This window comes from Phyllostomus hastatus, unplaced genomic scaffold (genome assembly GCF_019186645.2).
Source record: "Phyllostomus hastatus isolate PE091 unplaced genomic scaffold, TTU_PhHast_1.1 phas_scaffold_21, whole genome shotgun sequence".
In the NCBI taxonomy this organism is placed as follows: Eukaryota; Metazoa; Chordata; class Mammalia; order Chiroptera; family Phyllostomidae; genus Phyllostomus; species Phyllostomus hastatus.
The window spans coordinates 12,212,025-12,229,311 of NW_025334017.1; the positions used below are offsets into that span (position 1 = coordinate 12,212,025).

Below are 17,287 nucleotides of genomic sequence, written 5' to 3' on the forward strand. Positions count from 1 at the left end.
GTACCCTCACCAGGTAGAAGGAGCAAGAGGGCTCTCTCTGGAGTCTCTTGTATAAAGACACCAGTCACATTCATGAGGGTTCCATTCCCACGCCCTAATCACCTCCTAGAGGCTCCACCTCCTAATGCCATCTCACTGGGATTAGGTGTCGACATAAGAATTTGGGGCACACAGACATTCAGCCTACAGCAGATAGTTTCAGTTGCTTTAAAATGTGCTCAATGCTCTTTGCACTTTATGCTTGCCATTTCTAAAGCATCATCACAGAGTTTCCCTTTATGAGACAAGCTTCAATAATATGCAATATTACAGTGCCTCCAACAATTCTTCTCTGTATATTTAATAGGACATCGAAAATTCTTAGACCATTAGTGTCCTCATTACTAAAGAAGACACTTTGGGTATATATTAACTTTTTGAAAATGTTACAGTGCCATTGAATATAATGTAATATAACCCAATAAGGAGCTTGTTCACATGAGGTGGCCTGGCTCAAATCTGCTTCCTTTTTTTAGCAAGATTTGCAGGAAGTATTTGGCCTGGCAGTATTCAATTATGTGGAGTTTGTCTGCAAGTAACCATATTCCTGTAATTCAGCTAGGAAATAGAGATGCTTGTACAGCTACTAGTTTCTTTATCAAATAATTGATAAGAAACATGACAGTATTTATTCCTTTCCCCAGAGATCTAGGAATAAAACATTTCATTGGTGATAACATTTTAGAACATGAAGAGCCCTTTCTATCTTCAGATATATTCCCTTGAAGAATGAACAAACTTTCTGCCTTAGTTAAAATTCTTAACTCTTAGTTAAGAATTTCCAAATACTTACTCCTTTGATTGATATTGGATGAAGAACCAGATAGGAATTTTTAAGACAAAGATAATGAATGTATAATAGACTCCTGAGTTTTATTGAATCTAGCAATTAATTCAAACATATCAAATTATTTAAAAGATAAATTGAATTTTTATAATACTGAAGCTTTATATTTTTCAGAATGACTGTGTATGTAGATATGTCCAAGAACCACCATAAAAGGTGGAGGAGGGGAAAAAGAGTGGAGGAAAGAAAGAATTCTATAATTCTATAAGTCTGTTCATGTTAATAGGCTCAATTCTTACTAGATTATTCACTATTATTAATAAATGTTAATGGCTCCTATATTGTAAAAAATAAAATGTTAGTAAGAAATTTTGTAGCTGGAAGACTAAAATACTCCAAGTATTTCTTCTTCTGCAACAGTGTACTTGAAAGTGTCACTGATTGAGTGGCAGTGTTCCCAGGACTTCCGCCTTGGCACTGTCTCCTCTCAACTCGATTCCTTACCTGGGTCACCAGATCAACTTCCACTTCTATACTGCCAAGTTCTCAATCTTTATGTCTAGACTTATCTTCTCTCCTGAGCTTCCTACTTATGTATTCCACTGGACCCTGGACTCCACTTCAGTGTCCAAAGTCAGTGTGCTCAGCTGCTGGCTCCTCCTTACTTAAACACATTGCCCACTGTCCACGCCCCACCCCCCACCCCCCTTTCAGTTGTCATGTCTAAAGCCTGCAAGGCATCCTGATTCTTCTCTTGCCTTCATGCATACAATTCACCTTGTGGTGTTTCTTCCCAGTACCATCTCCTACATATTTCTCAGCTTTGTTGTTATTATTGTCCGTAGGGGCTTGAACTTGCTTGAACTTTTGCAGTTTCCTCGTAATAGTCTCCCTCTATTTAAATTCTCTCCCTTTCAGCCTGTCCTTGGAGCTTAGTTTCCAAAGCAACAATATTTCCTTTCCTGCACTACCCTGCCTTCTCCCCCTCTGATTAAAACAGAGGGTTCCCCAATACCTAAGGAATGAAGGGCCTTGAACTGCAGTTGAACAAGGACCCTGCCTAACTCACTAGCACATCTCCTGTGCTCTCGCCTAAACCCAGGGCTTCCTGCCAGTGCTGTTTCACCTCAGCTAGCTGTTGTGACTCTTTATTCTCTCTCTGCAAATCTTATTCCTGCCTATGCATCCAAACAGGGCCCTTCCGCAGAGTCTTTCTGGCCGTTTCTCAGATAAGGGAGCTACTCTGAATGTGCTTCTATTGTATCACAATTTTCCCTCCAAGGCTGCCTCTGGGGCCACACAGTTCAGTTGTGCTGACTGAGCCCTACAGAAGGGGTCCACAGAGTGTGAGATTCCGCTGCTCTGCCTCCACTGGCCAAGCCATGTACCTTTGAGGCACATCTTTTTTTAAATATATTTTATTGATTATGTTATTACAGTTGTCCCATTTTCCCCCCTTTACTCCCCTTCATCCTTCACCCACCCTCCCACCCACATTCCCCCCCCTTTAGTTCATATCCATGGGTCATACATATAAGTTCTTTGGCTTCTCCATTTCCCATACTATTCTTACCCGCTCCCTGTCTATTTTCTACCTACCATTTATGCTACTTAGTCTCTGTACCTTTGAGGCACACCTTGCACGAAGATGTCAAATGGCCCTGGGCATCTTGCCTCCACTATCTCCCTGTATCCCATGAGCTTCTGGAAAACCAAGCCCTTATAATACGGAGCTCTGTGTGCACAGCCCCAGCACATGGTAGACATGCAGTAAATGTTTGTTTAATGATGAGTGCATGAAGAGACTTTTTCAGTTACCTGTCCTTTGTTTTATTTTCGATAGGTTTAAAATTAGGAATGGAGCAAGACACCTGGGTAATGATCTCTGAACAGGGTGAGAAACTTTATAAAATGATGTGCAAACAAGGAAATCTGATCAAAGACAGAAAAAGAAAACTGACTACGTTCCCTAAATGCTTTCTTGGAAGGTAGGGTTGGTAATCTGGCTGTATCTCATGTGGTGTTTTCCTTTAAAAATATTCTCCTAAGCATTTTTTAATATTTCTTTACTATCTGCATTTCCTGGACCATAGTGGGTGAGGGAATGGTCATACAGCTGGGAACCATGACAAGGAAACTTAAGGCATTTATTCATTTATTTATGACTTCAGTACTTTCTGATATACTATGTTCCAAGGGCGAGGCAGAGGCTGGGCAGGCAGGCAGGCAGGTGGGTTTGCCTGTAGGGGACAGAGTCTGGCAAGGACATGAGTACAGGGCCTGAAAGAGAAGACTAAAGAACTGGAAAAACACATTCTAAGCAACCAATTAATTTAGAATTTTGACAGCTGGGTTCAGGATGAAAAGCTAGGGATGAAGAGTCTGAAAAAGTGGGTCATGTGAGGGGCAGGCACGGAGCAACGAGCAGGAAAGTGGCCTGGGTGTGGAGCGCAGGTGGACCGTGTGTGCCCCTGGGTTTTTGCAGACAGTGGCACGAGGGCAGTCCCTGCTGGGTTAAGCAGGCAGAGCCAAAGGGAAGGGTGGTGCCTCAGGTACCCGCAGGAAGGCCAGGCTCTGGGCTGGATTCTTTTTATATGTTGTTTCTAATCCTTGAGTACATACTTATATTTTATAAAGATTCAGAGACTAGGGATCAGGGAGTTTAACATGCTCAAGTTCATGCAGCTAGCAAATGGCAATGTCAGTTCTATTAAAGTAGGCTAGAGTAGCAGTTCAAAGCCCCAACTTCACAATCAGACTGTCTGCAGATCTGGCCCTGCCAGTGGCTAGTTGAGATTTGGAAAAGTTAAATTTTTATTTCCTTTCTAAAAATGAAGATGATTGTAGCGCTTACCTATAATACCTACCAGAATGTATCACTAATTAGCTATGCAGACACACAGATTCACCATGGGCCACACCAGCTCCCAGCCCCACTAGAAGAGGTCAGGACACCTTTGTTTGCAGGGAGGGCATTTCTTCTCCAGTGAGTGTGGTCCTCGCAGCAGGCCACACGGCTGCCAACGGGCTTGTATTGCTAGTGTTCCTAGTTCCCCGGGTGATGGCTGTTATGCAAGGGAATGAGGAAATGTGAGCCCCCCTTGGCTTAGAAGCCCCATATTACAAAGAAGACACTATTTCTACTAACAACCTCATGGATATACCTTCCAAGGTCCCCCACAAGAGTGTGTTTACTTACGAGAGAATCACTTCAAGTCCTGGCTTTTCATCAGGTGTTATGAGTATGTAGTTTAGCCATTGAGGTCATTTTTACCATAAGCCATCCTGCCTACTAATGCACCTGACACCCTGCCTTCACCAGGTTTCTAGGGGAACAAGGTCAGAAAGTTAATCCAGGGTCAAACTTGTCTTTATTGAAGCAGAGGGAGTTTGTTAACCCTTTACCCACACTGTCTCCTATGGCTGTGGTTCTAGTTAACTGTAATGATATGCAGAGTATTCCCCAGAGGGCCCGATACATAAAAGACTCAATAAATGTTAGCTGTTATTAATTGTGTCTGTTTCCATAGTGGCACACTGCCCCCTGTGTCCCTCATGACCTGGCCAGTTAGGAATTTATTATCAAATTACCCCGTGAAGTTACTTTTGATTACATTTATTACAATGCCCCTTTTCGTCTATACTACTAATTTATAGCGGCACTTGAAATGTGCTTTTTCACTCATTTGAATTTGACATATTGAGGAATTTGGTGATGTCAGAGCGTAAGATTACACTTTAGCTATATACTAGCTATCTCAACGCACTTGTCAATCTCTGACACTTAGTACGTGCTCACAATGCGCCAGGCAGTGTGCTGGGTTCCTGACATCATCAGCTCATTTAATCCTGTAACAGCACTGAGAGGTGGATAGTACTTCTGTTATGGAACAAAAACCCTGAGGTTTAGAGAGCTAGATTGATTAATTCAGCACTGCCCAGCTATTAAGCAGAGGCAGGATCTGAATCCAGGTTGTCTTATTGCAAATTATGCAATCTTAACTGCTATCCTGTATTTCACTTCTTTTATTTTTTTTCTCTTGGATGGTGCTTCTTCTTCCTTAAAATGTACTTGTTAGACTAGACATCATATTTACAATTCCATATTCCTTGGCTATTTGACTTTATCTAAATGTGTTGCTTTTGATGATATAAAGGGAAAAGTAATTTCTCTACACTCTGTAGCTTTGCTTCTCTCGCCTCTGTGCAAAAATGAAACCACCCTAAAATATACTCATTAGTTTATGTAAAATGTCAAAGGTTAGATTTTTATAATATATGTGTGATAAAATTTTTATTGTAAAATGTCTCTGTATTTAGTGTTCTTTTAATGACAACAGATGGTCTTAAAAAATTTACTACTGAGCTGATGCGCTATCTCCTAGGTGTTATAAAGCATCATCCTTCTTACTTACCATGCCTGGGGCTCCTCACCCCTCCTCAAATGGTGATGGATGAGAGCTGTAGGCCTCCATGGCCCCTCACAGCCCCAGCAGCTGTGTGTGGTAGGCAGTGCTGAATGATGGTTTGAAGCTGCAGTATTCCTTATGGATGACAGTTTAGAGACAATGAATTCACCAAGTAATTTTAAAACTTGAGAAAGTTAGTAAAACTTTTCTATGTCTTTTGATGTGTATTAATTTTTTATTACAGCAAAACAAATGATCCGCACACCTAGTGGCTTGAAACCACACCTGTTTGTTAGCTTGCAGTTCTGTACATCAGGTGTCCAGGGTGCAATCCTGGGTTTTCTGCTCTGGGGTTCAGAAGGCCAAAACCAAGGTGTGGGCTGGCCTGGGGCTCTTATCTTGAGATCCCGAGGCAGAATCCACTTCCAGGCACATTCAGGTTGTTGGCAGGATTCAGTCCTTCCTGTTTATAAAAGAATGAGGCTCCATTTTATGTTGGCTGTTGGCTAGGGCTGTTCTCAGCTGGAATCTGCCTGCATTCCTTGTGTCAAGGCCCCTGTACCTTCAAAGGCAGCAGTAGCACACTGAATCTTTCTTAAGCTTTTAGTTTTCCTCACTTCCTCTTAGGCTACCAGCTTAAGAAGTCTCTGCTTCCAAGGCACCAAAGGGTTCAAGTGATCTGGTCAGGCTCCGAGGGATATTTCCATATTTTAAGGTCAACTCACTTGGGATTTTAATTACATATGCAAAATCCATTGACAGGACTCCCTACATTAGCCTACATTAGGGTGTGATTAAAAAACCAAGGGGTGGGATTCTTGATGGGCTGGGAGGATGTCTTTAGAATTCTGTCTGCCATTTGGGACATGCAGTTTTGTTTTGTTTGCCCTCTTGGAGTTCCTGCCTACTGGTTCTCTGTGCTTGGAAAACCACATTCAAGAGTTTATCTCTTTACAAAGTGTTCCCCTGATGTTACCAGTACCCACCTGGCACCAAACATCATTATCACAACATTGTTGACTATATTCCCCACTCTGCACTTCACAGCCCCGAGACTATGCTGGTCTACCTGAACCAATTCAGCTGTACAGCTGCATACCTGAAACCAACGTAAAATAACACTGAGAGTGAACTGTAATTGAAATATTTTAAAAAGGAGCTTATCTCCTATTTTAGGTCATTATTACTCTATCTGGTTCTGTCCTTGAGCTATATTTAGGATCTTTTGTATACTCTTTAGTCCCAAATTTGCCTTTATGTGGATGGTAACCTTATAATTGAAGCTACTTTAAGATTTTCCCTTTGTGTTTATTAGAAGTCTCAATAAGTTAAATTGTTGTTAAGTATGGTGAAGGTAAGTCTGAACGTGTGAACATGGGTTTTCTAGAAGAGTCTAATTTAAGTAACTGTGGGCTTGATGTATATGAAAAAATGTATACTGAAATACACTGAAAATATTCCTTTATATTTTGAGACTCCTTTCATAGCTGTTTGATGAATGCATGACACAGATAGACTTTCTGGGGGGGATGAAATAACTATTTAATCTTTTCATTGGATTTCTGTTACAGTGAATTTGTGTCATGGCTGTTGGAAATTGGAGAGATTCACAGGCCTGAAGAAGGTGTTCACTTGGGGCAAGCATTATTAGAAAATGGAATTATACACCATGGTAATTATTTTATTAATTGCTTATCTATTCTGTTTTTCCATAGATTGCATGTATCTTAGTTCCATTGATTAGTTCAGTTTATAAAAATTCTCCACATTATAGGACGCTTATATATTTTCAATGTTTTTTCTTAATTTCTTTTTTCTTTTTTTATTATTGTTCAAGTACAGTTGTCTCCATTTTCCTGCCACTACTTTCCCCTGCCCCACACACCCCCACCTGGAGTGGCTAATATATGTAGAACCGTGTTTCAGGTTGATAGTGATATATTTGCTAACTTTAAAATGAAAAATTATAACACAGGTAAGAATCAGAAATGCAGGTAGTGTTCTAAAATTGTGGAGGAAGGGATGGTGAGTATTTGGAGAGGCTTCCCAAGGGAAGTGGGATTAACCCTGGGCATCGTAGAATGCACAGAACCCTGACAGGGTCAGAGGGAAGGAGGACATCCCACCCTGGGGAGTGTTACATGGTGCTCAAGTGAGCAGAGGGGAGGTTCATGGTAGCCTCTCCAGGAACTAGCACAGTCTCATGTAGCAAAACAATATACTTCCATGATGAATATACTGGGGCAGGAGGCAGGGTGAGAAAGGTGGACAAACACCTGGTCCAGAAGGTCTTAACTCCCTGGCTGTAGTATCTCTGGCTGATTCTGAAGGTGAGAAGCTGATGGGCCCTTTTAAGAGCCAGTGATCAGACTTGGTTTTGGAGTTAAATGCAGCAATGGGGAGCCTGGAGCAGACAGGTTAGAGACTGCAGAGGGCCCTGTGCACTGGGGGCCCAGTCCATCCCCAGGAGTGAAGGACGAGGGCATCACCTGGGTGTTGTCAGTGGGTGTCATGAGAGCAGTCCATTGCAGAGATTCGGATGACACTGAAACAGTGTATTTGCTAACTGGTTGGGGGAGATGGAAGATGATGAGCAAAATCAGATATTCTGAGCTTTCTATTTGGATAACAGAAAGAGCTAATTCAGGAGGAGGAGCACACTGGGGAGAAAAAATAAAGATTTGCTGTGGGTTAGATATGAGACATCTGTGGAGAAGTGCCCGGCAAATGTACAAGATGTGTGTGTGAAGCTTAGGGTAGAGAGAGTGAGACAGAGCTGGGAATCATTTCAATGAGTTATCAGATTCTTCTGAACATCAGTGAGAAACACCAAACAAAAAACAAGAAAGCAATGATAATGAGACTGGGGATAAAAGCTTAGAGAATGCCTAATGCAAAATGTGGGAGAGGAGAAAAAGACTGGGAATTATGAGTAAACGTGGATGCTTGGCTCTCGTATTTTGAGGTTCAAGTGGGTTGAAAACAGACTAGATCCTCCCTATTTTCCCCACCACACTGGGTGCCCCTGATGCCACACACTATCATATGTCCAGATGGGAATCCTCTGGAGTTCCCTTTCTCCCTCTTAAAAGAAAAAATAACAACAGTAACATAGGAATTTTTGTTTGAAAGAGATACCAGATGGGAGAAATTCAGTCCTAATTGACTTACCTCCCCTCTGTCAGGCCTCACTCTTCTCCAACAACACGACTTTTATTTTGAAATTTCAGATGCTAGAAGCGTTTGATGATTTATCTTATGAGATTTTAAATCTTTTTGACAGTGATATTTGTAAATTGATTAACTCTTTTTCTGAGAACTATGACGCTTTCTGTTAATATTGTTCTGTTTACCACAGTTTGATTTTAGGGGCCTGGGCTATTACTGTTTTCAGGATTTGATCAGTTGTAATGTCAGATTTGGCATACAGAATTTTTGTCACTGGAAATAACCTCTTTTAAGTGTTTAACATTAACATATTCCCCCAAACTGGATGTAAGAAAACATATTGTGCAACTTCACATCAATAATTTTATTAGAATGAAGAATATGAGCCTCACATGCTACTCTCATTAGTATGTGGTTCCAGCTGCATTTTAGTGAAAATAGAATTCCCAAAATAAAGTTGAATGAACCATCTGTTTTAAGGAAAGCAAGCAAAAAAAAAAAACGTAGAAAGTAGACTATTACTGCTGTTATTCATGTTGCAAATACTGCTGAGAACTCTATCAGAGGCAAAGCCTTACTATCCCAGGAATTCATGGGTTGAAGCACATATGGTTTCTCTGTGATATGATGATAATATTCTTCTTTTCTGGTGCTACTATTTACATTATAAATGCTTATATAAGAATTCAGAGACCTCATTTGTTATATATATCCACTGGTGTGATAAAGTTGGCTTGTGTAAGCTCAAAAGAGCTGATAATTAAATTTTTAAAAAATTTGCCCTGACTGGTGTGGCTCAGTGGACTGAGTGCTGGCCTGTGAACCAAAGGGTTGCAGGTTTAATTCCCAGGCAGGGAACATGCCTGGGTTACAGGCCAGGTCCCCAGTGGGGGGCACGTGAGAGGCAAACACACATTGATGTTTCTCTCTCTTTCTCCCTCCCTTCCCTTCTCTCTAAAAACAAATAAAATATTTTTTAAAAATTTGTAAGGTGATTGTTAAACACATCTATTATTAAAATTTAAGTTATAGAAACATGTAAGTACATAAATTATACACAAAGGTAATATATTCTTAAAACTCATCACTTTCTAATTATTTTACTATATTGTATACACATAGAGGTACATAAATTATAAACAAAGCTAATATATTCATAAAACTCATCACTTCCTAATTATTTTACTATATTTTATTGTTAACTATGTTCTTGGTGTTACTTATGCCTATTATTTCTGTGTGAGGGAAATACTAGATAGTGTGTCACTGCATGTCTAATTCTGTGATAAGTGACTGTTTTAGCAGCTTGAAATTGGCCATTGTGGGAGCATTCACATCACAGAACTTTGGTGAATGCTACAAGTCAGAGCTCCCACGAGGTAGTCATTCAACATGTAGCAGTGCAAATGAACCCAAGATTAATTCTCAAAGCCACAGGAGCTTGCCTGAGGGTTTAGCACTGCATTTAGAATAGGTTAAGCCATCATGTGTTTTACTATGGCAAGAGAACTTGGACTTGACATTTCCTGGCATTTTGGACTATTGAGACAATAATTTATTTCAGTGAGCCTTGTGGGATAACAATGGGAATAGGTAGATTGCATAGCAGAAATAAATAATTGGTCTTGAAAGATGCCATCTGATTTCAAAATATTTCTCTTGATTTTATTTTTCATACATGCATTTTTTAGATTTGGGGGCTTATTCTGGGAAAGCAGATGCCAAATGGCTGGGTTGTCTATCTTTTTTGGGGGGGAAGGGAGTGGGCAGCAATCTTGTCTCAATTTTATGACTACAAGTGGTACAAGCCGTGCACATGGTTTCAATGGGTTGGGGTAAAATTGGTGAAACTTCGTGTGTGTGTTTTGTAAGTCTTTTGGCTTTATTTTCTGTATTTACCAAGTGTAGTTCATGAGATTTAATTCTGACAGCTTTTTCTCCCCCTACAATGTTGTTAGCAAAAAGTAAAGGTCAGAGCCTTCTATCTAATCATGAAAATAGAGGCCATTGCAACACATGATCTCTTCTGCAAATGTTGCATTCCCTGTGAAGGAAGCATTTTCATGTAAACTCTTTGAGCTTCCATTTGAGGTTTTTCCTTTCTAGAACAGTCATTTTAAAAAATTGTCTATAAAATGACTTCTGGAAAAAAGAAAATTTGAGAGGAAGTTTAACAGGAGTTTTTATGAACATGAAAATTTCATTCTAAGGATGCAAGAGAAGGATGACTACTCTCATTTTCCACAGAGGAAAAGAATTCAGTGACACAAAAGGAAAGCATTTCTCATTGTAATAAAACTGTTAAAATTTCGGAATCAGTTACATATTGAAATTATGTAATCTGTTTTGGGGATCTAAACATAGGATCTAGGGTCAATATTGGAGTATGTGTGGTCTTAGCTTGATCACTGTGGCATAAAACAGATAAATGCTAAACCTCACTTGTAGGGCGGAGACTCAACATAAATCGGAATATCTGCTCTTCGAAGAGCACATTGTGTCCAACTTTGTGGCCTTGTAAAGAAATAGAAAACACAGACTTCTATATTTATATGTATAAATGCACACAAATACATATAATATGCTAGCTAAATGTTGCTAACCTCAACTTAGTTCTTAAGTCATTATATGAAAATGGTAAATGTATTATATAACCAAATCTTATCATGAATCTTACTGTCTAAATACTGGATTTGCATTACTATGTCAGGAAAACAAAAGCATTTGGTAAAACTAAAGTTTCAGTGTTTGGGAATAGTTCATAAATGTTTTTAGCTGCCACCTGTTAGATTGTCAGTATTTTAATGTATCGTTTTTATATTCTTAGTTACTGATAAACATCAATTCAAACCAGAACAGATGTTATATAGGTTTCGTTATGATGATGGAACATTTTATCCAAGAAATGAGATGCAGGACGTGATTTCAAAGGTAAGAGCTTCTGCAACCTTTAATCAATAGCAGAATTCATGTCATAGTTTGGCCAGATAAAATGCTGTTGAAAGACTTAAAATATTCTTCTGGTACAGACAATTATTAAATGATGAACCTCTCAATTTCTTCTTGCTATTTCAAGAATTCTAATGTTAAATCATATTTTCATTGTCTGACCTAGTTCTCAATGAAAGTAATGCAATTGCATCATTCAAAAGGTTATATCCATTCAAACTATTTTATGTGTAGTAATAAGTGGTCATGGTACATGAATAAATAAAAAAATTCAGATATATAAATTTAATGTAATATCATTTTTCTTTGTACACTTGACAAAATTTATATTGACATGCAGTGAACCAGTAGTATGATATATTGCTGCATAGGTTTATATTTTGTTTACATTATAGCTTAATATTTTGTATTTTATACAAATATACTTAATCTTTTACAAATATACTTTATAATATTAAGTACTTTTTAATATTAAGTATATATTTTACAAATATATATTACATATATTTACAAATATATATTTATAAATATATGTATAAAATATATACTTAATATTCTATATACAATATTGAGCTATAATTTTTGTATTTTTGTATTTTGTATTGTATATTTTTTATATATATTTATATTTTAATATTTTGTATTTTAAGGAAAATTTAAAAAACCCTTTGTGTATATGTATGTCATGTATATGACAAATTTATAGCAAATTTAATCCTACTTTTAATGATTTAAGTCATATTATCTCTATGACTTATAACGTATGTATTACATTATAATGTAACATATGAATAACATATGTTGGTTGAGATTTTGTAATGATTCCAAAATATTAACAGTAAATAAATACATTTATTTCAAAATGTCATTGGTATGTTCTTTGAGTGATACTTGCTTTTGACATATCTTTATTTTACAATAGGGTGTACGATTATATTGCCGTCTTCATAGTTTATTTACTCCAGTGATAAGGTGAGTCTGGTTGCTAAGTTATGGGCAACTTATATGAAATATTTATATTGCATATTAGGTAAATATTATCCACCTGGAACACTGTGCTTTTTTTCCCAAAAGTGAAAAATTTTATTTTTAAAGATTAATAATTTATCTTAAAATGCATAAATTTTCTGAGGTTCTAATATATAGTTTCTTCCACTCTTTTAATTTCTAAAATTATTTACCTTCAATTCACCATAAATTGTTGACTTCATAATGAAATGACCCATATTCTGTTAACATTTAATAAATAATAACTGATTGGGAGAGGATTTGGAGGTATTGTTTACTATAAATACTTACCATTATGATTACTTGTATATTAATTTTAAATTAAATTGTGTAATCCAATTTTGAGTGTGTATTTTATTTAACAATATTTCCTTCTAATGATCTTTATTCAAAGGAAAGATTTTATATTTGAAAACTAAGAATTACTTTGGAGCACTGGCTGATGTGGCTGGCTCAGGGGTTGAGTACCAGCCTGTAAACCAAAAGGTTGACGGTTTGAGTCCCAGTCAGGGCTCTTGCCTGGGTTGTGAGCCAGGTCCTCAGTTAGAGAGGCAAACACACATTGATGTTTCTCTCTCTCTCCTTGTCTCTCCCTGCCCCTCTCTAAAAAGTAAATAAATAAAATCTTTAAAAAAAAGGAATCACTTTGAAGTTAATAAGTATAATTTAATAATTTTATTCTCCCTTGTGTTTTTCCTTCTGAAGAGCTATGCCTTTTATTTTTAAGTGGAATCAGGATTAATTTTCAGTTTGTCTCTTTAGAAAGACAGCAGAAAACATTTTTCTGCTGTCTCAATGTTTTAATGATTCAAAATACAGGAGACCATCGGCAGTATTATTGTGCTTTTTAATATACACTGATGTACACTAACTGAGAGAATGTAATGTTGAACTAATTTCAAAAGGCCAGATATCATTCAGAGTTTATTGACAAACATATTTTGTATGCAAACAAATATGGATGTGCAATTTCCAGAACGAATAAAGAAGCTTTTCAATAGTGGCTATAGAATTCAGATATTTGATGTACAGTGTTTCCAGTTTTCTTTCTGATTTCCAATTCCAAGGAAATGCAGAGCTTAATTAAAAATAAAAACATTTCAGAAGTTGCTGTTTGAGTGTAGGGGATCGCCCACTAATGTTTCAGAGAGAACACACTGTGGGTTCTGAGGGATGACAGGGGATCTCGCCCATTACTCTGGGAGTGTCCTCTTCACTTTCATAGGCAGGCTTCACAAGGTGAAAAGAGGAAAAAGAACCAACATTTGTTGATTCTCTGGCATAGACATCCTGCAAATATTTTGAATAATTTAATACTAAAAGGAGTTTGTTTAACTCATTAGCAAGTGGGTAATTAATTTTCTCTGCCAAACTAATAGAAAACAATAACAATTAATTTTTTAATGTCATCTGCACAGATACTGAGTTTGAATGTGAGAAACTGTGTTCTGAAAATATATTTTAGCCATATGGGATTTCTTATCAAGAAGTTACACTTGGTAAGAGCTGATAAGAAGGAATTGTTCTTTGGCTAAAAATGACAATTGTTTGTGAGTTGTCTAGGGAAAATTTATGGGAAAAAAACCATAAAACAGATGGAATGTTATGATAGTTGGGCTTTTAATATGTATGAACTCAGCTTATGAAAAAAAATTACTTGGGTGAAGAACCCACAAACCAACATATGGTCTATAATAGATTTACTTTTTCCTTCCTAACTTTTTCTTGGGTGGTGAGGTATCAACAGAGAGACAGATTTTAAAAGATTAAAAAAATTTCTGTTGATTACTGGCTAACCTTGTGCAATTATTATTGAAATCTCAGAAATTTCAACCATATTTCAGAGATTTCTTTATTAAAATGGGTAAAATGATGCAAATATTAATTGGAAATCCCTGACTGAGGGTAGAAACTCTGAATATAGCAAGTAATTATTCATTAATTTCAAGTTGTTCACAATTAGGATTTTTTTACGATTTGAAAAGACTGTCACTTTCTTACTCCCTTTTGATCCAGGCCTGCAAACTCAGGGTCTTTTGCCTTTTGCCTTCAGGGTCTAGTTCTGATCACCAGCATTTTGTTGACATCTAACTAAACTTGAGTGATTTCTCAGATCTGGGAAGTCTGCTGAAAGGAGTCTGATTTGGGACAGTTGATTACCTGGGTTCCCTGGGGATGTGACATGATCATGACAAAATGAATGACATAGTTCTCAGTGTATTTACCATAGGACAGGCCTATGGTCTTCCATGGCAGCCGAGCTAAATGGACGGTCCTTCAGAGCAAGTACAGCCTTCCCGGAGAAGTCAGGGTTGAGAATTAAACAGTTGCTTTCTTCTCCACATTTAGAGAGGTTTTGCAGAATCTATCTTGATTTAAAGGGGAAAAATCTATTTTACTGTTCTTTTACTAATGAGATATTGTATTTCTACTAAGTTATTAGCAGGTAACATGGCAGTCATAACCTACTTGGATATAAGAAAATGTGAAAGAAGAAATGTCCTGCTTTGGTATCATTGAGGGTCTCCTCTACTGGTAGGAGAGGAGGAGTTTTCAGGTGTTGTGTAGACCTTGTAAACCTCTCTTATTTACACGTAATGTGGACAATCAATTCAGATTACATTGAGTAAATGTTCCTGAATGTAGCACGTACTACATGAAATGTTTCTCTGTGCTCACTTATCTCCTTCCTTAATGGTTTTGGTTTCTTTCTTTTATTTATTTTTTTTTGTAGAGATAAAGATTACCATTTAAGGACCTACAAATCTGTAGTCATGGCCAACAAACTGATAGACTGGTTAATTGCTCAGGTAAGCAGACAAAAAGAAGTTGCTGAGTTATGGTCATTGTTGATGAGAGCTTGAGCATGTTATTTGGGTATTTTTTTTTTATCCTCACTTGCAGATGAGGCACAGTGAGATGACTTGACCAATTCATACAGCTAATATGAAGCAGTTAGGATTTGAACCTACTTAATTTATTTGACTGAAGGGTCTTCAGGCTTAATTTTTGTGCTATGTCATCTTTCAAGAATATATTCCTGTTTTTAAATGATCAGATGGGATACTTAGATAAAAAATGACGTGATCTGAATACCACTGAAAAGAAGCAATGGATATGCACTAAATTTTTTGCTTATTTTGTTCACTAATTTGTTTTAAAGTATCTTTTTAATAGTCCTAGCAAGTTATTCTTGCCTTCCTATGCCTTTTTCTCTGTTAGATAATAATTGTGCTTCCATACTACGAACTTTAATAACCACCTCCATTCATTTTAAATAGGAAAGTACAAAATTTGTTGTGATTTTATTCTGTTTCTTAGAATATGGGAGCTGGGAAAATGGTGTTTGCCAATCAGGGCATCTCACCCATCATAATAGATATTCACATGTAAATTTATTTAAATGTTTTATTACACTAGATCAACTAATAAGTGATCAAATATTTTCTTTTGATTAAAAAAAACTAAGAAAAGTGATATCGACCACATACAATTTTGGAAAACAGAATATTGCTTGGTTGAAATATTGTCATTATATTTGGGTATTTGAGTCAATTCCATAAACAGTTTTACTGTTTTGTTATTAAAGAAAGTGGCCTACTTACTGTTACAGGTGAATAATAACATTTGATACTAACCATAAAGGTGTTTATTTTTGTTTAAAATATTAATGGCTGGCGTAGCTCAGTGGATTGAGCACGGGCTAGGAACCAAAGCGTCGCAGGTTCGATTTCCAGTCAGGGCACATGCCTGGGTTGCAGGCCACAGTCCCCAGCAACTGCACATTGATGTTTCTCTCTCTCTCTCTTCCTCCCTTCCCTCTCTAAAAAAAAATAAAATAAATAAAATCTTTAAAAAATAAAATATTAATGTTTAACCCACATTTGCTTATATATATGCATTTTGAGATTGTATTTTAATATTAATTTCTAAACTATCCAAGACCACCTATGTTTGTATTTTATAGCACTTAAACGTATTCTATTTAGAAGTTAAGTTTTTTTTTAAGATTTTATTTATTTATTTTTAGAGAGGGAAGGGAGGGAGAAAGAGAGAGAGAAACATCAATGTGCAGTTGCTGGGGGCCGTGGCCTGCAACCCAGGCATGTACCCTGACTGGGAATCAAACCTGCGATGCTTTGGTTCCCAGCCCGCGCTCAATCCACTGAGCTACGCCAGCCAGGGTAGAAGTTAAGATTTTGTATTAAACCCCGACAATTATCTTTAGATAAAACCCTAATTCATCATATAATGTGTTTACTAGGTCAGAGCCTTTTTTTTCTTTTTTTTTGAATTGTTGTTCATGTACAGTTTTCTGCCTTTTACTCCTATCCCAGCTCACTGCCCAGACCTCCCTTCCTCCCTCCTGTTTCCACCTCGCCCCTTGATTTTGTCCATGTGTCCTTTATATTTGTTCCTGTAAACCCTTCCTCTTTTCCCCTGAAATTCCCTCCCCTCTCCCCTCTGGTTACTGTCAGTCTGTTCTCTATTTCAGTGTCTTTGATTATATTTTGCTTGTTTGCTTGTTTTGTTGATTAGGTTCCTGTTAAAGGTGAGATCATAATGGTATTTGTCTTTCAGTGCCTGGCTTATTTTGCTTAGCATAACTGGAAAGCATTATGCTAAACAGAGCCTTTTCTAACACGATGGCCCATGTGTGTCATTGGAATAGGTTCTGTACTTAACATCAGAGTTGGGATTTTACATAGGAACTATAATGCAACAAGATTCACATGAACTTGTACTATAAGTTGGTTATGTGAGAAAACTGAAGAACATTTGTTTGAAGTAAAAGCTGGTGGTGAATAAATATTTAAACTTCTGACTTGGGAAGTCAGTTATCATCTTTTTTTCTTTTGGCATTTTTACTTTCCAAGTGTGACCATTAGAAGAATAGAGTAAGTTGTTTAAAACCTGAACCAAGTTG

At 37.3% G+C, this 17,287-nt stretch overlaps 1 protein-coding gene across 2 annotated transcripts in view; it reads left to right on the plus strand.

Annotated features, from left to right (window-relative positions):
* Positions 1–17,287, plus strand: part of PREX2 (phosphatidylinositol-3,4,5-trisphosphate dependent Rac exchange factor 2) — a 228,078-nt gene that overhangs the window by 81,328 nt on the left and 129,463 nt on the right. For both annotated transcript variants that reach the window (XM_045861068.1, XM_045861069.1), the window contains 5 exons: positions 2,670–2,814; positions 6,807–6,907; positions 11,231–11,334; positions 12,275–12,324; positions 15,095–15,170. In XM_045861068.1, coding sequence (XP_045717024.1) covers positions 2,670–2,814; positions 6,807–6,907; positions 11,231–11,334; positions 12,275–12,324; positions 15,095–15,170 — 476 coding nt within the window. The remainder of the gene's footprint in view (positions 1–2,669; positions 2,815–6,806; positions 6,908–11,230; positions 11,335–12,274; positions 12,325–15,094; positions 15,171–17,287) is intronic.